This window comes from Equus asinus, chromosome 10 (genome assembly GCF_041296235.1).
Source record: "Equus asinus isolate D_3611 breed Donkey chromosome 10, EquAss-T2T_v2, whole genome shotgun sequence".
NCBI lineage: Eukaryota > Metazoa > Chordata > Mammalia > Perissodactyla > Equidae > Equus > Equus asinus.
Window position 1 is genome coordinate 33,714,833 of NC_091799.1, and position 26,950 is coordinate 33,741,782.

Below are 26,950 nucleotides of genomic sequence, written 5' to 3' on the forward strand. Positions count from 1 at the left end.
TCAGTTTTTCCCATGTCTTATGCCTGATGATGACTTTTATTTCCACGGAAACCAAAAGTAAAACGGAAAAAAATAGTTAATGGCCAATAAATCAAGGATAACAATTTTAGAAAGAGTTATGGAGAAAAACATAAAAGCAATTAAGCAAAAAAACCCCAAAGCATTAATTAATCGTAACTCAAACTTCTTAAATCATCTTTATGTATAGGGATATATGGGAGTGAGTGAATCATACCATGTGTTCGAGAATTAAATGTTGTTGTCCTTCAGAATTGTTCTCCACAAAGTGATCTTGTCACATACACTAACTTAGAACATTGTCATTGTTCTCATTGTTTTAAGGATAAAGTACTAGCTTTTGAATGTGGCGTATCCAGCCTTGATGGTTCTGGCACTCACTTTTCTAGGCTCACTTCCCTGTACTCCAGCCAGAGGGAACCCCTCGGTCTTCAAGAAAACCCTCTCTTGCCTCTGGGTCTGCATCTGTTGATCCCTCTGTCTGGAATGCCATCACCCTGCTCCCTACACCTTCCCTCACTTCTCTGCATGATTCTGGTCTCACCTCTGAAATCAGTTTGACCAACAAAATTTACCTGACCTCCTCACCCCTGCCCCAAGTCTGGATAACATCCCTCTTATGTGTTGTCATATATGTACAGTAGTCCCCCCTTATCTGTGGTTTTGCATTCCACAGTTTGTTGGTTGACCACAGATGGTTGACTACATCTGTACAGAGGGTCAAAAATTTTTAATTTTACAACTACTTGGCTACAAACATGATTACCCATGCTGTTGTTGTGGAATAACCAGTTCTCCAGTTGGTTACATAATATAGAGAAAGTCAGACAGTGTCAGAGCCAGTAAGAATTAGCAGAATTCTCATCTGAGGATTCTCACTTGATCCTCTGCACCACACCCTACTTTTATGGATGAAGTGGGAGAAAGGTGGTGACATGGTGAAATTTAATGTGTTGAAAGCATTGCAATTGCCAAAGTAAAATGTTTGCAATTTTATTTACACACAGATTATTCAGAAAATAATCCAAACATTTTAATATGGGAATAAGCAAAAAAAAATTACTAGTTAAGTGGCATACTTCAAGGTGCAGTAGACTAGACCACACAGATCATCAGAATGGGCGGTAGGCAGAATGGATCATTCTGAATCAGGTTTTATGGAAACTGCAGAAGGAAATCATTTAAATCTGTCCCTTGACCTTTTGAACTATTTGTCTAAAATCTTTTACGTCCTTTGGAAGATATGGTTCTTGCACAGTACTTGTCTTAAACTAGCTTGTTATGAAATAGAGCTATAATTACTATAAAGAAGTCAGAATGTGTGTCATGAACCAAGTATTATGATTAATCTAGTTCTAATCAACTGAGATTGAATGAAAATAAAAATGAAGTGACATATATGATATACAAAATACCATAGCTGTTCAAAAAGTATTTACTTTTAGTTATGGAGGTAATAGGAATTGAACTGGGTTTTAAAGGATTAGGACAGTTAGAAATGAGGATACTGTTGTGGAGAATGGAAAGTACAAACGTGTGATGGGGACTGGAGGTAGCTTGTATGGATGGGAAAGTAGGCTAAATCTGTAGAACTAGTGGGATTCAGGGCAAGGAAGGTAAAGAGTAGGGACAGAATTATGCTGGGACTTGAATTCCAATCTACAGAGATAGCCTTGGGTTAATTGGCAACTGCAAGCCATTAAAGAGTTTTGCGCAGGAAAATGGTATGATCAAAGCTGTGTTATAGGAATATTAATTTGGCATCTGTGGCCAGAAATCACTGAATCTGAAGTAACCTAGAAGAAGAGATGTATGGTTAGAGATTACAGAATCAATCAGGTCATAAAATAATAAGGTCCTAAATTAGTGTAGCAATAATGAGCATGGACAACAGCAACTGATATAATCCACATTTCCAAACCCCCAAAGGCCTTCAAGTCTTATTGAAATGAGGTAGAAAAGATGGGGAAAGAAAAGGATCAAAGGCAACTATGGCCTGAGACTTTAGTCATAACTTACCACTCTTTATAGGACCCAAAGGGAAACAGATTTGATCACAAACACCAAACTATACTCAGAATCTTTCTTCCTTTCTGACTGCTAAGGTCAAGTGTTATTAGGTCCAATGTGTGCCATTCTCTCATTGCTTAAGACTGCCTAATATTCAGCAGATATGCAGTACAGTTGTAAAAGTTGTTAAAATATTGAAATACTTATGTACTGGTTGGTAAAAAGCTGCTGCCCCAAGTCCCTTGATTGCCCTTTTAATGATCTGACCCATTTTCCAGGATCACTGGCTTATCCCGCAATCCAGCACCTAGAGAGGTAGCTTCAGGCACATAAGTGGGCATGCAGAAATCTGCTTGATGCTATAGCTAATGTCTCTTCTCATCGATCAATGATCATGCCATCCTGGGTTGTAATATTTTGAATGTTATGGCTAGGATGAAGTTTTCTCCTGGAAGGTTCTCAAGTTCTTCAAGCAAATGGACTTCTGTTAGGCCTACACATGTCTGAATCTCAGGGATAGATCCATGCTAGGTTCAAGTTGAAACTCTGTTGCACTGAAATTCACAGGATTTCACATCTAAATAATGGTTAATTGATAATTTTAAAAACTGTTAATACCGAGTCCTAAGGAGAGTACAATAAGATATGTACTTTTATTCCTGAAAATGGGAATATAAAGTAATAGACAATAGGCTAATGAGTTTGAAAAGTTAATGTTATTTTGCCTAAGAAAAATTTTTTAAGTGGAAGAAAGATATAAGGGAATGAGATGATTATAGAAAACTTGTTTATCATTGTAAAAAATTGGGATCAATCTGAATATCAAACATTAAAAAAATAGTTAAGCCAGAGTGGTTTAGCTTATGATAAATTTTATTTTTGTCTTTATACAATTCTGAGTTGTTAGCAATTTTGGAAAGAATAAATAAGGTTAAAGATAATCCTAAAATCTCCAGAGGCCTTTCCTAAAAGTGCATGCCCACAAAGCTTTTGGGCCTTTTTTTAATGATCTTTATTTTTATTTTATTTTTTGGGAGTAAGGGATTCTTTTTCATTTATTTTATTTATTTATTTTTATTGAGGTAACATTGTTTTATAACATTAGATAAATTTCAGGGGTACATCATTATATTTCGATTTATGTATAGATTACACCATATTCACCACACAAAATGTAATTACCATCTGTCACAGTCCACATGTGCAAAGGTTTAATTATAAAACTCAGGATGATCTCACATTTCTTATCCAGACAGTGGACACCTTAAGAATATAGAGTTTTCAATGAAAAAAGACTTTGCCTTAATATTCTTTACTCAGCCAGGTTGTATTTATGTGTGATTCTATGTGCATATATATGTGTGTACACATATATTAATTCTTAACATATGACAATTTTGAGGGTTTTGGCTTTGGTTTTTGATAGACTTGTCCTAATCCATCAGTAATTGCCTTTCTAGTCTGAGCAGATGCTTAAATTTGCAACATGGCATCCTGCAGCTTGGGTGCCATTTGCTGCTATGGCACCACAGACTTGCTCAAATTCACAATTTTGTCCAAGTAGTCTGTCTTCCAGCCAAATGAGCTAATCAATACCAGGGAGATTGGCAGGATGCTAATTCATTTCACACAGATTCAGATGTGCAGAATCCAGGGCAGTTAAAAGTCTCCTCACCTAATTCATTGATCAAAAAAGAATCTGGGCTGTCTGATAGAAAGAAAATCCCTTGTATGCATGCATTGGTCCTTGTGTTGTATTTGTGTAAATGTTGGCTCCGCTTGGGGAAAACTGGTTCTCTTCTAGTGTAAGGGATCCTGTGCTCAAAATCCTAGCACCACTATTTGTAGGAACAGATTCCTTATTCAAAACAAATGCATAAAGTTGAGAAGAAGCATAATATTGTAATAATAGCGAGCCTTTCTCTGGGGGCCCAGATTCTTGCTGGGTTCTCTACCTACGTATAACAGAAACTGGGACGTTTGAGTTGCACAATTCCTGGCAACATTGTAATTCACATGAATTGGCACCCTTGGAGTTGTGTAGTGCACAGCCTGAATCTAGCTGATGCAATGCCCTAAAACTATATTCTTTAAAGAGACTCATTAACTTTTAAAGAGGAATTGTGCAAGGGACAGAGGCTCTTCATATTTATAGAGATTTTCAAAAAATTAATCAGATTATGTATAAGGAGGAGTTTTATAAAATGTTAAGTTACTGTATAATATATATTATCAATATTAACTAAAGTACTTATCTAAGGAATTGATGCTTAGGGGATAAGATAGATTAGAGAGAATGGAGACTTCTTTGTATTTTACAAATTCCAAACTGGTTGATGTTTTATTTTATTTCAAAGAATTGCATTATCAGCTAAAGAAGAATCTAATGTTAGCACAACATGATAACTTCAAGAGTCACACTTCCAGTAATAGTAGCTGATAACCGCCAAGATGTTTCTGAAAAGAGAAAGTGCTTATTTTATCAACAACAAAAAGAGCAATTAGGAAATAATATTTGGTACATTTCCAGGGGGGAGATATTTCATATTAAAAAGAAAAAAAATACCCCAGCCCTTACCATCACTTGTGAAACTTGTTCAAACCACAGTTTATTTCATCTTTTCAACTTTTTCTTGGTTTTAGATGAGGAATTTTCCCCCTTGGGAATCAAAGAAGTTGATTACACCTCTCCCACTAGAATTGTGCAATGCCTTTAAATAGTTCTCCTGAAGTCTGTTTTCCATTATCATTTGAATTTCACAATACATTTCCAAATGCGCTTTTGGATATTTTTATCCAAAACACTGTTTTCCAGTGTTATAAACTCTTGATTACTCAAAATGTTTTGGAGGGTATAGTGCAAGGTTGGTTCCTTTTTATACTATATTATTTTTAAAATAAATTATAAAATCCGTAGACAGAATCTGACTGGTCATATGGAAGATTTCTTTAACTTACTTTTCAGTACTCTTCTATTTATAGAATCATCAGATGTTAGCACTGGAAAGGTCATAGACATGATTAATTGTAACTTCTGTATTTTGTAGGAAAAGAAAGTCACTTGCCGGTGACCCCATCACTTATTAGTGGAAGAGCCAAGATTGCAACTCAGTTGTCTTGACTCCAAGTCTGATGTCCTTTCACTTCATCCTACTGTTAGTCTCTCTGCCTTGAGTCTTCCCTCCACACTAAACACACCCTCTACTTTCCAGCAGAGCTTGTTTTTTCTTGCCTTTCTTTGGTTGAGTGACTGCTGGGTCAGGCAATGGGATGGGCAGTGGCAGAGTCAGATAACTGGGAGACTGAATTCACAAAAACATGTTACCCACTGAGAGAAAGAGACAAGTGCATATATCACACACAGTGTAATATGTGCCAGAGCAGAGGGAAGGGTAATGTGGTCTGGGGGCACAGAAATGAAGGCGATGAAAACTGTCTGAAGAAGTTGGAGAAGCTTTGAAAAACGAGCTAGTCTTGAAGGATGCTGGAGGTTCACTCAGAGAAAGGAAAGGCTATGCAAAGGCAGAAGCTGAGTGGAAGTTGGAAAGGGAAAGAAAGGGAAGTAATATTTACCAAGCACCAGAGCATCTACTGGGCACAACAAACTTATAAAAGAAATTCTCTCTTTGATTGGCAAGAAAATTAAGAGTTGGGGACATTATTCTAACATTTACTGAACGCCAACTACATGCCAGTCATTGTCGCTCTATTTACATTATTTCAATTAATCATAACAAATTTATAAGGGATGTACCACTAATATTACACACAAAGAAACCAAGTCTCAGAGAAATTAAGTAAATTTCTCAAACTCCTAAATCCAGTAGATTGAGATAGGGAGGTGCAGTGCAAAACCAGGCTCTACTTGATTCTGAAGCAGGTTCTAACAAGGAAGTGAAATTCACAGGTTCATTAGCTGACAGGCGGGAAGGTTACAGACAGATCAAAGATGTCTTTCTATGTCAGAGTGAAGAGAGAGAGCCTCATCCTGTTGGTGCAGTTTTTAGGTAGAAAGCGATTTGATCAAATTTATATTTTAGGAAAATGTTCAGGCAGCAACATCTAAAATGGACTGAAGGGTAGAGATGAAGGTTGAGGGAGTAGAAAGAGGACTTTGCTAAAAACCTGGATGAGAGATGTCACGTTCATATCTAAGATAGGAGCTGATGGAGGGGAGGGGAGGAAATGCAGAGGATTTTTAAGGAGTTGTTTAAAATCCAAACAACATGATTTTCGTTTGGATATTGAAGGAGATAGAGAGAGAAGTAGGAATCAAAATGATGTCTGAGAGTAGAGAACCAATAAGAGTGAGATGAAATAGAGGATTTGAGACGATGACTCTTTTACATGTAATTTTTATATACTTTTAATTGTTTTTACACAAGTAATACCTATTCAGTGTAGCAAAACTAGAAAATGTAGATCAGCAAAAATAAACCTTCAAACCTCGTAATTCTGCCATGAATGTGTACCATGTATGCATATCCTTAAAGATCATTTCCTTTGTCTCATATATGTATTTATTAGCCAAAGAGGATCAGACAACACGTATAGTCTTTGAAACATGCTTTTTGTACCCCAGCTACATAATTTGAATGACTTTCCATATCGAGAATTATATTTTTATGGTTAATATTCCATTGGATGGATGTATCATAAGAATTTAACTAACTCCCCATCTCTAGATGATTGTGTTGTCTCCAATGCTGTGTAATGATGCATAACAATTATACATACATTTTTGCTTGCTTTTATTTGGGACAAATTCTTAGAAATGAAACGCTCTATCAAAGGGAAAACTCCCTTTGGGGCTTTTGATGTCTACCCTCAGATTGCCCTGCAGAGTAGGAGAGAACCTGTTTTCCCACGTGCCTGCTGGCAATGGGTATTAACATCCTTTTAAAAATTTGCCAAGTTAAAAGGTAGCCACTAATTTGCATTTCTTTATTATGAATGAGGCTAAACAGTTTATCCTTTGATTTTTGGTCGTTTACATTTCTTCTTCAGTAAATTTGTAGTTCTTGTTCTTTGTCAGCTTTTCTACTGGAGTATTCATATCTTTTCATGTATTAGAAAAAGCTCTTTACATATTAAACTTCTGTTTCTCCTTAAGATAGGAATTTGTTTGCTTTGTGAAGATTTTTGAAATATTTAACATATTTTGTACGTCCAGTTATTTTAACCTGTATATCTAACTTATTTGTGGTTTATATCTTATCAACAGGGTTAAATTAACCCATTATTACTATTTATAATGGCTGATATGTTTGGTTTTACTTCCATAACTTTAGTTTGTGCTGTTCTGTTTTAAATTCTTTCTTGCTGTTTCTTTTATTTCCTATATTTTTCTATCTTTCTTTCCCAATCTACTGATTTGGAGGTTATACATTTTTTTCTGTGTATAGTTAGGTGTATTTTTTTTTTATTAATGTTATGATAGATTACAACCTTGCGAGATTTCAGTTGTACATTTTTGTTAGTCATGTTGTGGGTACACCACTTCCCCCTCTGTGCCCTCCCCCCACCACCCCTTTTCCCTGGTAACCACCGATCAGATCTCCTTGTCAATATACTAACTTCCACCTATGAGAGGAGTCATATAGAGTTCGTCTTGAACCTGTATTTTTCTTTGAGTTTTATCATATTGGTGTAAATGAAAAGAAATGAGAAATTCACCTTCTTCCTCTTTCCACCCATCTCCTGGTTTCTCTCATATTTTAAACTTTTCTTCTTTATATTGTGCAAAGATGATTATTTTCTTCCATAGAGCATATATTTTTTCTTTATAAGAAGGGACTTTAGTTGATATTTGTTTTCATTTTCACAATTATTTTAGCAAGATATTTAGCAGCATACTATATGTTCCACCTCTTTCCTAATCCCAAGCAATTTATTGGATGCAATTTTTTCCCATTCTTGAGTTCTTTATTTAGATTTCTTCCTCAGTCAATGAAATATATCTTTATTTCCAGAAGCCACACACATCCTTGAAGGTCTTTCTCTTCCCTCATATTTACCCATAGCTTGCTGAGATATAGAATTTTGGGTTCATAATATTTTTTCCATATAGCTGTATGTCTTATTCCATTCTTTTTCCTGGCATTTGATTTTGCACAGGAGGAATGAAATATCAGTTCAATTTTCCCATTTATAAGTATCTTGTTTTTCTTTGCCAGATGCTTGTAATGCTTTTCCTTCATCCTGGATGTGAATCACTTTTTATTAATTTTGCCTGAAACTTGATGAGTTTTTTTGTGCTAAAGCTTTAAGTAAAGAATATATTCTTGCATGAATAGCACAACTATTACTTCCCCTGTGTCTACTCAGTTCTGTTCTGGAGTTTTCTTTTTACTGCCTCCAGTAACAATTTTAATTTTACCGTTATAATTTATATTTTCTTTTCCATCTCTGTTTATCTTAATCATTTTCCCTTACCCAGCTGCTGACTTCTGTTTAAAGGACATCATGTTGTTTTGCATGTTCTTGAGGATCTGTGCAAATATTTACTGAAATTTTTGTAGACAGAAATATTCAGTAATATGAATAATTCAATAATGATTCACTATTTAGTAATACGATGCTTTGAAGCAATGTTCCCTTTCTTTATCCTGAAGTATTTTTTATAAGTCACATATCATTATAACTATTTTTAAAATGTTTCTCTCATTCTTAAATTGTCACAGATCTATCCAGATCTAGAACTTTCTACCACATAGCATGGGAAAATGTTTTAAATATAATCAAGAATTTTAGAAGACGTTTTTTTCTAACAATTACATTATGTTATGCATCTTGTCTCTTAATAATGATTGTTTACATTTGTAGCATATTATAATGATGAAAACAAGGACTTTAGCATCCAAGAGACCTGGATTTGAGACACAGCACATGTGGTGGTAAAGAACTTGGCTTCTGGATCCAAATTATCTTGGTTCGACTCCCAGCTCTGCCACTTACTCACTGTGTAACTTTACCAAGTTATTTAACCTCTTAGTGCCTTAGTTTTCTCATCTATAAAATAGGATTAATAAAATTATTTACTTCATAGGTTTTTTAAGGAAATTGAAAAGCTAATATTTATAAAATACACAGAACAGTCCCTGGGGCATAGTGAATGCTATATATATATATATATATATATATATATTTGCTTTAAAATTCTAGCTCTAACCTCCCTCTCAACTTTGTTGCAAACCTCAAACTGATCTAAAAAAAAGAATGAAGTCTTTTTGAAAAATAAATGAATAAGCCAGAGCTTATCTACCCAGAAATAGGTATAGACAATGACAACAGGAAGAAGAAAGGAGTGTGCTACCATTTAAAAATATTTGACTTACTAACTTACAACAAGATAATTGTAATTTGAATTTTCGACATAAAGAGGTAATAAACCAATGTTAAGTACTAAAAAAATTCTAGTTCTGTCACCTGCTAGCTTAGTAATTTTAGTCAAGTAGTTGAATCTGTCTCCATTTTCTCATTTTACAATGGATATAATAATATGAGTATAATTAATGCATTTATTGATAATATTTATTAGTACTTATTAATACTATGAGGATTAAAGGAGATAATTTGTATAAAATATCATCACATAAGTGTACATTATTTGGTTTCTACATGCATGCTGGGACTCTACGACATTTAATTGGCTTAACTCAGACTGCAAATCCCTTTCTGCCACAATTTCTCTATTATTGAATTTTTAATTTGGGGTTATTTTACAGATGTGTAACTGCAGAGACAGTAAGTACAAACTCAAAGCCACACTGTCAGTGCAGAGGGAGGATAGGAAGCAAGGTCAATTAAATCCTGCTTTTAATCTTTTTTTTCTTGAGCCTGAGAAAAGCAGGGTCTTTAATTCTTTCTTCTTCAAAGGGCCTATTTCCCATCAGTTGGATTATTTCCCTTAAGCCCTTCACTTTTCCTACCCTTTGTCGAGTGCTTTGAACAGAAACAATGGGCTAAGTGCTTTTTGAGTATCTACAGTTCCTCTCTTCTGCTGGGAGAGGGTGCTGGGGGTGCCGTGGGGGAGGGGAGCTGGCCAGGTGGGGGGCGGTGGAGTATGGCGTATAGCATGTTTGTCAAGATTTTTTTGTGTCGAGTATCATTGATTCCTTTTAGTCCCATAGCATACATTGCTACTTTGAATTTTCCCACAAATAAGCCCAGACATATCATGCTGCATTGTGTTGTGATTGTAACTAATTGTGGGACATAATAGGCCATTGTACAACCTGCAAATAACAAACTGCATCACTCTTTTTAAGAAAAAATCTTGGTTTCTCTCTTTGCTTGAATTTTACTATTATTTCTTTCAAAAGCTGTTGTTTGGATTTTCCCCCTAATTAGTTTCAAAAATGTTAACTCTCAATTGATGTACCACATAAGATGGACTTGCCTGAGTCGCTCTCTGCCCACAGCTTGCCCATCAGGGACATACAAACCAGAAGGTTCGCCAGGAGGAATCAGCACTTGTCTTCCATGTCCTGATGAAAATCACACCTCTCGACCTGGAAGTACGTCCCCTGAAGACTGTGTCTGCAAGGAGGGGTATCGAGCATCCGGCCAGACCTGTGAAGGTAAGTCTCCCACCGCTGGCAGATAGGAAATATAAAAGCTGATCTCTGTTAGGGAAATAATGCCAGTGTTTTCATCCAGTTCATTTAGAATGATCTTTAAGATTCCTTTCCCTAATCATCTTTGGGGGGAATCCTTTGCTTTTATTACATAACATTTCTTCATATCTTGCTCTGGAGAAAGAAGATCTGAGACCCCAGGAGTAATGTAACTATGAAACCAGAAAGATTTAGTACTTGGAAAAGATCTGAAAAGAATCTAAAAGAAAAAAAGCCACAAATTTAACAACAAATTTGAATAACAAATAAGCTAGTTTGGGCCCTGGTGATAGTTAAATCCATTTAAAGAAAATTGTTTATGAGTAAAGTGTCTCAATATTATTCATATCAAAAACTGAAAATGTTTATGGGCCAGCCCAGTGGTGTAGTGGTTAAGTTCGCATGCTCTGCTTTAGCGGCCTGGGGTTTGCTGGTTCAGATCCCCAGCACAGACCTACATAACACTCACCAAGCCATGCTGTGGTGGCATCCCACATACAAAATAGAGGAAGATTGCCACAGATGTTAGCTCAGGGCCAATCTTCCCCACCACAAAACTAAAAATGTTTAATTAGCCCATAACGTGTATAAAAAGCTGTGGCTGCTGGGATTTGTAGCACAATATGCTGGCCTTAATGGTTCTTTATCTCATGCCACCTTAATTAAGAATGAAAATAGCTAATAACATGTGGAGGTCAAGAGCTAGAAAATGTATCCACAAAGATATCAAAATTAGAAGAATTTAGGGCTTAAAAAATGATATTTAGTCTGTATTTAAAATTTAATTGGGAATAAATACCTAATAGGAGTGAGATGTAAGGGTTCTTCTTCCAGATATGCACTTAGAATTTCAAATGCAGTAAATAGGAATACTGTGAGTAATTTAGCTCTATGTATAAAATGTCCTCTTAAAAAAGAGAAAAATGGAAGATGCTTTATAGACAAAGGCTAACTTTACTTTTTTATCTTATTTCTGTAAATGTTAGTTGTTCACTGCCCTGCCCTGAGGCCTCCTGAAAACGGTTATTTTATCCAAAACACTTGCAACAACCACTTTAATGCAGCCTGTGGAGTCCGATGTCACCCTGGATTTGACCTCGTGGGAAGCAGCATCCTCTTGTGTCTACCCAATGGTTTGTGGTCTGGTTCAGAGAGCTCCTGCAGAGGTATGCAAACTGCCAGTTCACGTTGTTTATTGATTGTCTTGCTTGATTTCCTTGATTTAAATTCTAATGGAGCAGTAAATTCTTAGTTTCTTTTCATTTCATAGACCACAGACCACAGAAAGAGAAAAAATTATAGGAAGTTTGAAGTCAGAACTACTAAGTTCAATTGACCACATCATCATAAACGATGCCCTTTATGCGCCTTTTATGACCAAGCAAAGGAAGGGCCTGCCTGGGAAATGAGTGGACAGGTGACCCCAATCCTCAGATTTCCAGCAGCCAGAGGCAGGGTGCCAGGGAGAGTGTGAGAATGGTCAGAGTGGGGGCTTTGATGCTGACTGGGACTGCAGAACTTAGGGAACCACACCAGTATTCTGCTATAAGAGCAGTTAACCAACTGGTACGTCTTCAGCCTTCACTTGGAAGAGACAACGTGCTATAGAAAGTGGCAGTGTGCTAAAGTGAGATCTCAAGCAGCCTGGTCAGGCCAATAAAAAAGGAGACAGTACCTCAGGTAGAACCTCAGGCACCCCCATCAAATACAGAGAAACAACAAACAGAATGATACCTCAGTTTACCTCCTCTCTTGCCATCTCTAAGACTTACTTTCCTCCTGCTTACAACTGTTGCACAGCAACTTCCTAAGGTTTCACAAGTAGGGTTGGAAGGGAAGGTTACTAAGAAAAAGGAAGAAGGGAACAAGGAAAAGGACTTGAGAATGCCTGCCCACGAAGCTTCTGAATACAGTGTTTACTGCCTACCTAGGGCAGCCAGATGAAATACAGGATGCCCAGTTAAATAAGAAGTTTAGATAAGCAACAAATAATTTTTTAGTATAAGTCCCATATAAGATTTAGGACCTACTTATAATAAAAATTATTTGTTGATTTTCTGAAATTCAAATTTAACTAGCTATCCTAATTTGCTTTTTTTTTTTGTTTTTTTGGTTTTTTTTTTGCTAAATCTGGCAACCTTGCCCTGACCACGTCCCCTAGGCATCCTTTGGCAATATGCTTTGCTGAGGATTTGACTTCCTCAAGACCCCACGTCACTCAGCTCAGTCTTTTAGAATTCTCTTGGCTCCCACACCCCTAGGGAAGCCCACCTACTCACCACTCCAAGGTCTATGGTGAACCCCAAGTGACATCCACTGTTTGTATTTATCAGCTACCAATACTGAACCTGTCTATAAATATGAGTTTGCTTACATCAGGTCCCATTCCAGACTCTTATCTATATTTACAAAAAGAGAAAGAATAAGTAAATTGAACAAAGGAGATCAGAAAGAAAACGGAAAAAAACAAAATCACTGAGATTCAAGGGCAATTACATTGCTAAAATAAGACCAGGATTCCAAGAAATGAGAGAAATCTGAGCGCAAAAAGATTTCTTAGGGAAAAGAACGATTGCTGACACAATGACTAGACATGGTTAAAAGCCAAATTAATAGATTAGAAAACTCAAGAAATTTTTTCTGAAAATAGAGCAAACTTTCAAAGATTAAAACAAATTATGAGAGAATAAAGTGACATGAGAATAGTCACAGGAAATAGTCTTTTTTCGATATTAGGAATCCCAAGAGAGAATGGAGTGGAGGACAAGCACTATAGAAGATCAAAGAATATATCCCCAAGCTGAAATCCTGAAAATATACACAACTAAAATCTTTGATATTCAGTTTGAAATCACTTACTGAGTGCCAGAAAAAAAATATTAAAAACACATCTGTGTCTGGAAATAATCTTAGTGAAATTTCTAAATGCCCTGGAAAAGTAGGAAATTGTGCCTGTTTCACGGTTAGAAATAAATAACATTACCTACAAAGGAAAGAGAATCAGTCTAGCCTTGAGCCCTTTGTTAGCCATTCTAACTATTAGAAGATAAGAATTGTTTCCAGGATTCCGAAAAAAAAGACTTAGACTCTGGATTTCTAAACTCAGATAAGCTACTGTTTACGTAGGAAGACAAAGGACAGACATTTGCAGTAATGTAATCTCAGTGGTAAAAAGCCTACTACTAAAGAAGTTACTCATAGAAAACTTCTTAGATCTATTCCTGTAAAGTCAATAGTTATAAACTCTGTGTAAACTTTCTGCCCCTTCTTCCACCTCATGGCAGAGGGTAGAAAACATTACATTGTACCCTTCGACTTGTTGGCCTTCCAAAGAATAGTGAGAAAAGCAGGTGGACAGCCCCTTTAGGATAAGGTCCGGCCCCAGCCTCTCCACAATTTCATAATCTACATCCCAACCTTCGCATCCTACGCTGTGTCAGGGTCAGGGTCAGTCGGGGAAGCATGGTTACCATTCGTGTTATGGGATAAGAGACTTTGGAATGGGACTTTACACGATCTTGGAATGAGCTGCGAATGGAAAGTCCAGAAAGAAGATGGAACATCAGAAGAGTTACTACAGACTCCATCTGAGAAACCAAGCCCACTCAGCCGCTGAAGTGGAACCACAAAGGAGAAACATGTTGATAGGTCTAAGAGGAGCATCCCCTCTGTGTAACCACACCCCATGGCTCTACAGCCAAAAACCTGGCAGTGAGCTTGAAGCCACCTGTTGTCAACAGGGTCAGCAGTGGGTACGTGCAAGGAAGGCGAGCAAAGACAAGCTGGAACCCACTGGGCATGTCTGCATTTGTCCATTGCTGAGTCTGACTACAATGATCACTGCTTCACTTCCGCCTTCCGAAATCTAATGCAAGTTCTTCTTTTGACCAACTGTAACCTGGCCCATAAAAAGGGATTCTGTCAACATGCTTCCCAACTTAATGAACTTGTTACAATATAAACCACCACACTCACTTTTTAAAATTTCTTTTCTGTCACCTCTGCTAGCCTGTGAGTTCATTATGAGCACATAATGTATTTTTCCCCCTCAATCCTTGGTTATAGCTCTCATGAATGATTGAGAACTTGAATTTAACAAATACATATATTGATAAGTGCATTAATAAATAGGTATATCGATAGTCTGCTTGTGTCACTTCCCACTACGCATTCACATTTTTAAAAAGCAGGCTTGTTCTCTTCTATGTACTTTCAGTTGATAGTCCAATATAAATAAAATAATTTTAATCAAAGTAAGAGATGTTACAGGACTGTGGATCTTCCTAAGATTCCTTCAATTTCATCCCCAAAGCTACTACCTAATTTACTAGTGTGCAAACTTGTCCTAAATGAAGACACTTTCTCAGGCCCCGTCCTCTAGCTTATCATTAATGGATTTAGTTAGTTGAGATATTGTTCTGTGAAACATATTTTTGTTAGTGCTATGGAGTCGATTCTGACTCCTAGTGACCCTGTGGACAGCAGAGCGGAACCCTGCCTGGTCTTTTTGCGCCATCCTCTCACCTTCCAGCGCTGTATCCCACAGTGCTCTGCTGCCATTCATAGGGTTTTCATGGCCAATTTTTTCAGAAGTGGGTAGCCAGGTCCGTCTTCCTAGGAAGTCTTATTCTAGAAGCTCTGCTGAAACCTGTCCACCATGGATGACCCTGCCAGTGTTTGAAATACCAGTGGCATAGCTTTCAACATCACAGCAACATGCAGACACCACAGTATGACAACTGACAGATGGGTGATGTGGTTCCCTGACCGGGAAATGAACTCCGGCTGTGGTGGTAAGAGCGCCAAATCTTAACCACTAGACCACAAGGGCTGGCCGTGAAAAGTATACTGTATTTCATTAATTCTAAAACACTTTTTCCCCACATGTTAAAATCTCTAAAACTGAGGTGCACCTTAAAATCAGTGGCATTAAATCTTTCCATAGATACTATTGTTTCTTTATTAGTGGCACATAAAATAATGATGTGCCTTACAATTGGGCATTCTGGGATTCAATGGAATATGGCAATTTCATAAGGATTCGCTTCTGTTTTCGGTGGGTAGTATGAAGAAAGTAGTATTTTACAGATCTAATTTAAATCTAATTATAGGGACAGAGAATAATTTTAGTTATTTTTGTCTGGAAAATCTTTCTAAAGTTGAGAGAGAAATGAAAGATCAGTGTAAAATGTAAATAAAGCCTTTTACAAATTTCATGTTATCACTAATGTTTTGTAATGTTGAATAATTAGTAGTCTTGATTCTTAGTCCTCATATTGTACTTTTCATAAAGCACTTATACTTATTTTCAATTTTATCTGAATTTTGCATTTCTTTCTAAACTAGTAAGGATTCTTTGGTGGTTTCTCAATGATAACTAGCTAAACTCCAGCATCAGAGTAAGTTAAATTTTATGATAGTATTTTTCCTGAGAAAATGGTTCAAACAACAAGAACCCTACATTTAACATCAGATTTATTTTGGGGAGATCTCGTCAAGATGGCAGCATAAGCAGACTCTGAACTCATCTCCCCCCACAAATACAACCAGGTTACGACTATTTTTGGAAAAATTACCCTGGAGAGAAAACATCACATTTATTTTACTTTCAGTATAGATGCTATCACAATTTGGAGATTGACAAGAAGTGTGCATCTAGGGGAAAATCTGATTAGTCTTTAAAATGAGAACCAGAGTATCTTACCACATTGTCTTCTACACAGTAGACTGCTCTCTTAAAAGACTACGTTGCTGTTTTCTAAAAAGACTAGATAAATATTTAGGGATTGCTTTAACGTGAATGTAAGTCAAGAAGCTTTTCCTGCAGAATTTTTCATCTTGTTGAGATAAAAAAGAAATTTTAAGGTGAAACTAATAGATAAGCACCTTCCTGTTAAAAATGATAATAAATGGTCATTCCTGATTGAAAAGGAGTGTAAAATGTTTAAGGACTAAATAGGAATTATTGCATTTGCTTTGTTTTCCCTGAGGAGCAATGAAAGTTTATTAAGACCAACATTTGAGAAGCAGAATAATTTGCATGGGTATGAAACATCAACTCTAATTTGCTATCAGTACTCTTGCGAGATGTTGCAAATCTATTTCGTCTTGGGTTGGAAAGCTGGAATGATTTCAGCAGTTTATTGAATCTAAAAGCAGTTGTTTAATGTGGTTTTCCAGACCTCATACATCTTGATCATAGGAATTTATCTTATTCACCTTTTAATCCCTCCTGGCACTTGGCATTGTGTTATGCATGATGGACACACTCAATAAAAATTCTGTTTACATGATGGACACACTCAATAAAAATTCTGTTTACATGATGGACACACTCAATAAAAATAAAAATGTGGAAAGCAAAGTATTCCCACTCATTTATCATTTATATTGGACTTTGATCCAAAACATCCCAGGAATTGAAATGTTAGGGCTTGATGTTTAATCTCTCATCTAATTCTTGAATTTTCTTTAAGGAGTAATCAATCCTAAACATATATTTAAAGCACCCAATATTTATGCTTTGCCAACTAATATAATTTAAATGTGTTCCCTCAGAATAGATTCTATCAAACAGTGACTTCAGTAGAATATGTGCTGAATATTTTGCCCCAATTTCCTTTCCTATTATTTTAAAGTTAAGCTTTTATCATAAATAAAAGCTTGATAGGAAACCTTGGCAAATGCAGAAAAGTAGAGGAAAGAAAAATACATCTTACCCAGAGTCCCAAGAAAATTCTTGAGTCCCAAATGATTTTGTTCAAAACTCTTTAGAGATTGCTGTGTTGTCTTCTGGTCTTTAGGATTGTAGAAGTGCTTTCTGAGAGCAAACTGAACTTTGTTTTTTTGTAGAGTTGTTTTTGGTTTTTTGTACAATGCTTTATGCTTGTAGGATTATATCTGTAAGCTACTAAAATGAGTATATATGTCCATCCTTTGGCATATTCAACAGGAATCCACTCTCTTTTCCTCTCTGTATCTCTGTTTCCAACAGGGATATATGTGCCATCTGACTGAAAGGGTGCACTTCCGTTCATCTGTGCAGCCCCCACAACTGCCTCTGCCTTGCCCTTCGCCTCCCCTGCCCTTTGACTTTCCCGTTTCCCTCCCCTCCTCTTCTTCTCTTCTACCTCTCTTCCCCCTCCCTTCCTCTCCCTTTCTTCTCCCCTCTCCTTGTTCTTTCTCTTTCCTTTCTCCTTTACTCTCCTCCAATTAGAAATCCTAATTGGAGCAGATCTAAACTAGAACTGGAAGAAAAGAAGTGTTGTATAATCTCTTTAGAGATGATTTTCCCTAAAGAAGGACACACAACAGATTGGAGGCCCCAGTAAGGTATAGAATTTGATGGAGTTTGAGGCACTTGAGGGAGTGATTCGGGAAGATAAGAGGTTGTTGTCAGACAGTGGAATGTTTGGATTGGTGATGGCGAGGTCTAGAAGATAAAGCAATGGAGGGGAGGCTGAGGTAGCATGAAGGAATGGTCATTGGAGAAGAGGAGGTGAAGAATATGACGCCAGGAAATTGAAATGATCATCTACACTGATAATGAAATCACCAACGTGTGTGTGTGTGTGTGTGTGTGTTTGAGAGAGAGAGAATAAAATCTTCAGAGAATGAGCAGTGGCCCAGAGGTCAGCTGACAATTAAGGGGAAAAAGGATGTTGGGTGTATAATATGATATTTTGAGGGAGCTGGGGGTTTTTAGGAAGAAGCGAAAGAGAATGACATCTGGGAAGGCAATAAGGAGCAAAGAAGATACCCCTTTCACTTCCAGGCCATGTCTTTGAGAGACAATAAGATTTTGATTAGGATAAGAAAGCAAAGGAAAAGTTCCAAAGGGAAGTTTAGGATATGAGGGGATTTATTTAATACTGATCATGTATTCCAGAGGGCAGGTGCAAGAGTTTGAGTTAAATTTGGATCAGAGCTCTATGGGGATGACCCTGGTAGGCGATGGATGACTTTGGAGCATTGGGCTTTCCAAGAGATTGTCACGAACAGGAATATAGGGCATTATGGGATTGATTGAGATGAACTCTAAGACACATTACGGGATTTTGGTGGGCTGGGTGGTGAGAGACTCCTCCTAGGAGAACTCAGAGCACAGACATTGTTTAGGAACCTGCAGAAGCAGGAGAAGTCTGAATGCCTCTTGTAGCTCTCTGATGTAGTGTTGAGCCTGGAGAATCAGAAGTGGAAGCACTGGGGAAATGCAGGACTCTCTGGGCACCCATGGCACTTCCACTGCTGGTGATGTTGAGGCTAGCTGAGGTGCAGGGGCATTTCTAGCATCCAAAGCTTAGTAAATATCCCCCTGGCTGCTCTCATGGTGATTTCAAAGCTGGTAGAGAAAGGAACTGTGTCATCAGTTGTACCTGATGACTTCTCAGTCACTTCTCAGACTAGGGGAATGTGATCCTAAGTTAAATGCTCTACCCCTGAGCAGGGCTGGAGCATACACAAATGCCATGAGCCAAAAGAGGGAAAAGATCTTTCTCTAGAAAATTAGCAAAGGAAAAGTGAATAGAGGCTGGACAGAGAGTTAAGAATTGCATATAGCAAGTGGTATCAAAGGCCCAAATACTAGCAGTGTCTTAAGCACTTATAATTAAGTGCTTATCTTCTTTTTCTCCCATCTAAAAGGACAGAAGTTGGTAACCCAAAGCTGGTGTGATAGCTCCATTGTCATCAGAGACTCAAACTTTTTTGTTTTTTTGCTCTACCATCTTAGTGCATGATACTTATCCTATGGTATCCTATACTTATACTATAATATACTGGGGTGCCATCCCTCATGTTTGTATTTTAGAACAAACAAAGGAGGAAGAGGGGAAGGCAAAAAGTACTCTCTCAGTTGAAATAGTCCCCATTAAAAATCTTTCTAGGAGTCCCAAACAGCTGCAGCTTATATCTCCTTGACTGTTATTCATTGCAATGGAGATGGGGAGTTGTTTTCTTCTGGTTGTTCTTATTACTAGGCTGACCAAAACTGGGAAGGGTGTTAATGGGTGTGCAACCATCAGTCTGCCACAGCAGCAAAAAACAAACAAAACGGTGTTAATGCATAAGTCAAGATGAGCATTATGAGCTAGGATTTACAGGAAGTGTCTGGGAAGAAAGGAGTGTAAAGCTAAAAGGTCCAGAGTTATGGTCAGAAAGTAGGATATTGGAATTTAAGATGGCAGATGTGGGGCAGCTTGGCAAAGGTTGGGATCATTAAAAGGCCCAGGATATGCCCATGGAATCTGAGAACTGAGTTGATCATGAACCTGAAATCTCTATTCTGGAAAATATCCCTTCCTTTTGTTGGAACGTAGCCTGGAAAATGACAGCAAAGGCCCACCTGAGGACTGCAGATACCTCCCTTTGTCAAGCACCCCCTCTACAAGCATCATCATCCATTTATGGCCAGACTCCTTAGACAGTTTCAGCTTCCCACCTATGGGCAGATGGCTGAACACAGTGATACTGCTTGGGCAATGCATTTGATAAAACACAGTCTTTGGATTGTCCCATACTAACTCAAAAAATAATGGTGTGTTATTTGCTATTTGCCATTTTAAGAAAAGGACCTCTTCTTGCTTGTTATGTGTAGGTCTTATTAAACTTATCATTTTTTGTCCTTATTTAGTAAAATGTGATCTGTTTTCATTTTATATAGTAAGAACATGCCCTCGTCTCCGCCAACCCAAACATGGTCGCATAAGCTGTTCTGCAGGGGAAATGTCCTACAAGACCACATGTTTGGTTACCTGTGATGAAGGGTACAGACTAGAAGGAAGTGCTAAGCTTACTTGTCAAGGAAATGCCCAGTGGGATGGTCTAGAACCCCGGTGTGTGGGTAAGTTCTGGAAGGCATGGTGCCTTCGGTGATTCATTTCTCTTGCTCTCTGATTTATTCTCTTTTCTGTGAAGATCTAGAACTAAAACCTGATTCATAATTAATATAAATACATATCCACATATTCAGATGCACAGAGATATAGATACAGAAACAAATATGTTGTTTTATTCCGTTCAACTGGGAGAAAGACTTTTATGCCAGAAGCCAATTTTCCAAGTCACTGAAGTTTACAGCTTCAAATGGTAATGATTTTTTTAACTGGGGCCAATTTGCGTGGATTTCTTAAAAAGCAAATGCTATGTAATTCCCGTGCTTTGTTAAACACAATTTACTTTTTTTTTTAATTAATGTTATGATAGATTACAACCTTGTGAGATTTCAGTTGTACATTATTGTTAGTCATGCTGTGGGTACACCACTTCCCCCTTTGTGCCCTCCCCCCATCCCCCCTTTTCCCTGGTAACCACCGATCAGATCTCCTTGTCAATATATTAACTTCCACCTATGAGTGGAGTCATATAGAGTTCGTCTTTCTCTGACTGGCTTATTTCACTTAACATAATACCCTCGAGGTCCATCCTCGATGCTGCGAATGGGCCAATTTTGTCTTTTTTTATGGCTGAGTAGTATTCCATTGAAACACAATTTACTTTTGCCTTGTTGATGAAAGAACAAAATTATGAACCAATGAGTCTTAAGATGGACCCTAAAATTCTATTTCATCAGAGGATTTTCTGCCTTGTCCTCCACTGACGGTTATGACATCTTACTACTGAAATTCGGTCCAGAATGAATAAACTCAGTAGTTTTTCCAGTTTGCTGCTTCTTATACACTGTAGCTACAAATAATGGTAATAATAATGATGATGATGAGATTATGAGAACTACCATTTAGTGGATCCTTACTGTGTGTTGGATACAGTATACCTGGGAGCACTAGCAGGTATGTAATTAAATAACCAACTCCCAAAGGAAGAAGAACTATGTGTAGGCAATAAATTGAAATGTGCCAGGACCCAAGTTGGGAAAACTAGATACTATATGTATGTCAACTCCTTCCAAATTGACTTACAGGTTTATTCTAGTATAATCTAGTATTGGATCCATGGCTGGTAATAAGGGAGGGTGTTGCCAGGAAGGATGTTGGACTTCCTGGGGGATTTGTTAACAGTTCAAGAGTTGACCCTCACTGTATAGGCTCAGAAAAACTGATATTATCATACTGAGAGGAGATTAAATCTCTCTTGGACAGGAGAATGAAATTTATTAGTAAACAAAGATTCAGTTCATTAACAATGAGATACCTACTATTATGAGTACTGAAAGACATAGGCCTGACAAGCGTTGTATTTCCCTGTAGGCAGAAGCTAGAAGGGTACCCAAACCATAAACACACTTAGCATAAAACGAGAAGAAAGGGAGTTAGCTTCTTCAGATATTTCAGGGAGTTAAATGACATGAAGGTGATGGATCTGTCACCATAAAAAAGGTGCTTTAACAATGGAATAATAAGTCTCTTTAGCTGGGACAGCTGTCTTCTCAGGCTAGAATTTCTATGTAAAAACTAGTGTTTACTCCTGAGAATCATTTCTTTCCCTAGTTCTATATGGACCAATTCCTCTTATGAGGGACCCAGTCTTTCATTAAAAGTGGTAATACATTTAATAAAGTTACTGTGGTGTTATTCTGTTGTAAATTTTCTTTAAAATTATTGTGCACGTCTCTGTACTGACTTAAATGGATGCAAATCTTGGGGGATTTGAATTATAACCATCAAAGGGAATTGCATCCTTATTTACAATTTATTGAGGAACTACTCAATTCTGAGGATTCTGAGGAGCTGCAGAATTTGTAGCTTCCAAATTATGACAATAACCATAATTACTATGAAAATTCCCATTTTAAAAAATTGATGGAGGGGCCAGCCCCAGTGGCCTAGTGCTTAAGTTCAGTGCACTGCACTTCAGTGGCCTTGGTTTGGTTCCCCAGCTTGGACCTACACCACTCTGTTAGAGGCCATGCTGTGCTGGTGGCCGACATACTAAAAAATAGAGGAAGATTGGCATGGATGTTCACTTACGGTGAATCTACCTCAGCAAAAAAAAAATATATATATATAGACAGAAATGAATAGAAAGTGTTTAAAAGGATAAAGTGCAAAACTGAAAAATTTTGAACATGAGGTACAATGAGGGAGAACTTATTCTCACTATCATAAGACAGATCATGAACTGATAGTAATTAAAATAGCACATTAATGGTACAGGGATGCACAGAACAATAGAACTGCATATAACTGCAAACTGGCTAAACAAACATTGGTTTATAGAAGAATGTAATATTCAATAAAGGAAATTTAAGAAACCAATGAGGGAAAAGTTTATCTAAAAATTAGTCAGTTTTGACTCTCACACAAAAAATCACTAAATTAAGATAAAGTAATTAAATTAGGCAAATTAAAGAATGAACTATATGGAAAAATAAGAATTTTTAATGGAGGAGAACTTTCTAAAAATAAAAAGGCAATCCAAATTTTTAATGGAGAAGAACTTCCTAAGAATGAAAAGAACAATAGATTTGAATATGTAAAGGTTTAAGTTTCTGTACTTCAAATGAATTGTCTGTGTTATTAAAAAGCCAACAGCAAAAAAGAAAGGTTATTTAAAATACATATAACAGCACCAATGTTATTAACATTGTTCTTAACATTTTCTGAAATATGGAACTAGACAAAAACCCCAAAATGTAAAGACTCCAATACAAAGAGAGGTAAAGGAAATTAATTAAATGGACAGATGAGAAATTAAAAAATGCAATTTTTAAACAATGAAATTGAGAAACTCCTAAAACCAAAGTTAAGTGATGTGGGCTAAATTATACACTGATATAATTTCATAGTGGTAATTCTTTTCATTATTAAACAGAAAGAATGAAAGTAACTAAAGATTAAGTTCAAAAGTTAGGAAAAAAGTAATTCCAAGGAGAGTTGAAAGAAGTGCTTAATAATAATTAAGTAAAGGAAAATGAACTATAAAGGGAGATGAGATGCAGTAGAATGGATGAGAGGGAAATCTTTGAATAAAGTAATAAAATAGATTTTAAAATATAAGTAAGAAAAATGTAAAAATGGAATTTTTCTAAGGAGCTATAACAAAGTATATAGAGGTCTGAGGTTGGTAAAAGAATAATAAAACACCATACATAAATTTGTGCACATAAATTTAAAACTCTTGAGGAGCTGGCCCCATGGCCTGAAGCTTAAGTTCGGCACACTCTGCTTCAGAGACATGGGTTCAGTTCCCAGACACAGACCTACGCCACTCATTGGCAGCCATGCTGTGGCAGCAACTCACATACAGAACAGCGGAAGACTGGCACAGATGTTAGCTCAGGGCAAATCTTCCTCAGGGAAAAAAAAACCCCCACAAACAAACAAATTTAAAATTCCTGATATTATGTATGATTTTCTAAGAAAATGGGAATTCTTAAATGAATCAAGAAAAAAGTAGAAATGCAAATGTATAATTACTTATAAAGAAATGGAAAATGTTATGAGAGTATTAATTACTTCTCCAAAAACAACTGAAGGATCTATGAGGGAAAATTCTTTCAAACTTTTAAGAAAAGAAATTTTCATACCATATAATTTGGCTCTGAAAATGGAAAGCTAATCAGTTCATATTATCAAACTATTATTATTTTGTTGCTCACCTGACAGCTATTATCAAAAACAGATAGAAAACTATGACAGCAAATATACTAGCAATCCACATCCACAAGAATGAGTTCATTCTAGGAATGTGACAAGGGTTTAAAATTAGGTACTCTATCAACATAATAAATTATTTTATTATAATAAACAAGAAAAATTCATATGATTACTTCATAGAAGATAAAAATGCATTCATTATCATTTAAAGCATTTTCAGTAAAATTCTAAGAAACTCATATTGATTACTGACATAATAAAAAAATGTTCACCTTAAACCTACAGTCACTTATGCAAAGAATATAGACAATCTTATTAAATCTGGAAAAAGAAAGGGATGCTCACAATCATCCATATTGTTTCCTATTGTTCTTTAAACTTTAGCTCTTATAGTAAATCACACGATTAGAGCTACTGGGATTCCAAATCATCATCATTTGTAAACTATGTGTCTATCCCCAAAATTGAATGAATCTACTAAAAGAATGAGAGCTCATTCAAGTCATAAAGATAGCAAATAGACAACTTTTCCACATACAATTATAAACAGAATATATAGTGAAAAATCACATTCAAAAGATCTATAGAAAATATAAAATATGCAAGAATAACCTTAAACAGAAATGTTTGGGACCTGTATTACACAAACTACAAAATGTTACTGAGAGACAAAAAGAACACTTCGATATTTTTATGAAATTTAATCAAAATGTTAGTTCTCTCCCAATATACGGATAGGTAAAATGCAACCTCATTCAATAGCCTAAAAGAGATTTTCTTTTTTGCCCCGTTTTTGGAATTAGGGAGTGATTCCAGGGTTCATCTGGAAGAACAGGCAGGCAAAATCACTAAAATAAGATTGAAAGGGAGGAGTAATAATAGTAAAGAGAAAGTAACTCTACTGGGTTTTAAAATATATACGAAAGCTGCAAAAATGAAGAGTTTGCAAAGATTGCCAGACACATCAAGGGGACTGAATAGATCTTGAAACTTTTAGTTTCATGTATTGTTAAGAAAGCATTACAGATCAGTTGAGAAGAAAAGATTTATTCAGCTCATAATATAGGAAAATTGGCTAGCTCCTTGGGAAAAACAAAATGAAACAAATGAAATTTTTGTATGTCTTTAATTCACACCAGACACTAACATAAAGTCTTCATAGATTTTAAATTTTAAATCCATTAAAAATTAGATGAAAGTATAATTAAAATATGTAAGTGAATGTTAACCAATCTCAGAACTTTAGTATAAAAGCAATGGAAATAACATCAGTAGATTAGACTATATAAAAATTAAAGACATGTTCACCCAAAATACCCAATAAGCAAACAATAAAAAAGAGAATATTAGCAGGGAATAAAATCTTCAACAATTATGACAGACAAAAGGATAATTTTCTTAATTTATAAAGAATCATCCCTAAATAAAAGATGTTGAGTCCCACTTAGTCATTATATTCAAACCACAAATTTGGCTCTGATTTTCCTCTTGATAAAGCAGAACAGGAAGTCTAGGCAGTCACGTGGCACATACTGTGCAAAAATAAAGAAACACCAATTTCTCAAGAAAAATTGCTTTCACTGGCACAGAGGTTTGAAGGAAATCATTTCAGGGAGGAAGCATGAAGGTGGAGTGTTTAGGAGCCCATGGACTCTGCCGCCTACCTGCTGGGTGACCTCAAGAAAGTTAACTATGGGTAACTTTGCCATAGTTATGCCTCAGCACTCTTGTTTGTAATGGGTATAACAACATGACTCCTTAATGCGTAGGATTAAGAGAGTCAATACATGGAAAGCACTCAGAATAATGCCTTGCACGTACTAGATATTGAATAAGTGTTAGCAATTATTACACGAGGAGTACAGACTAATGATGCTACCAGTGCTGCCAGCACAGTCACTACTACAACAAACAAACGTTTATATGGGTTCATGCGCATGCGTGCGCACACACTCTGCATTAAATCCTAATCTTGATTTTCCATTCTATCTGCATTCTGCCTGATTCATATGCTATTCTTCATTTATGCTGAAGATAACAAACATTAAGGTTCAAGACTCTAATTATAACACAGCGATCTTAGGGAAGGTATAAAAACTTTTCACATAATATACTTGTTTAAAGATGGTACCAAAAAAATTCATAAAATGGAGACGGATTGCTGAATATGTTGCTTAATCCGTGAAAGATGGAATCCAATTTACTATTTTACTTCAGAGCCATAAAGGAATATTCTGGAAACTGAAGGAAGGTGCTCCAAGCAAAAGATAAAAGTCACAGTTGTCATTAATTAAAATATCAGTTAGACGTATTTCAAGGTTTTGATACACTGGCAAAATAACATGAGGTAACTAAAGGGATATGGTTTAGCATTATTTACTATATGTCATATGTTTGGTGTCATATAAAGATATCGTTTAGTGACATATCAATGCCAAGCCAGCACAATTGTATTCTTCTTGGGTAAAGAAAATCTGTGGCATTTGCAGTTTGTGGGAACGCAAATAACCTTCTCTCGTTTCCCTATGATAGAGCGCCACTGTTCCACCTTTCAGAAGCCCAAAGGTGTCATCATATCCCCCCCCAACTGTGGCAAGCAGCCAGCCAAACCTGGGATGGTTTGTCAGCTAAGTTGCCGCCAAGGATTCATTTTGTCTGGAGTCAGAGACGAAGTGAGATGTACCACCTCTGGAAAATGGAGTGCCAGAGTTCAGACAGCTGTTTGTAAAGGTAGGTCCTCTACGTTGATCA

The 26,950-nt window shown here is 36.5% G+C and overlaps 1 protein-coding gene across 1 annotated transcript in view; it reads left to right on the top strand.

Moving 5' to 3' along the window:
- SVEP1 (sushi, von Willebrand factor type A, EGF and pentraxin domain containing 1) overlaps positions 1-26,950 on the top strand; it is a 168,429-nt gene that overhangs the window by 46,624 nt on the left and 94,855 nt on the right. Inside the window, exons 4-7 of the mRNA XM_014834470.3 lie at positions 10,452-10,610; positions 11,633-11,812; positions 20,308-20,487; positions 26,732-26,929. Of these exons, the coding sequence (XP_014689956.2) occupies positions 10,452-10,610; positions 11,633-11,812; positions 20,308-20,487; positions 26,732-26,929 (717 nt within the window). The remainder of the gene's footprint in view (positions 1-10,451; positions 10,611-11,632; positions 11,813-20,307; positions 20,488-26,731; positions 26,930-26,950) is intronic.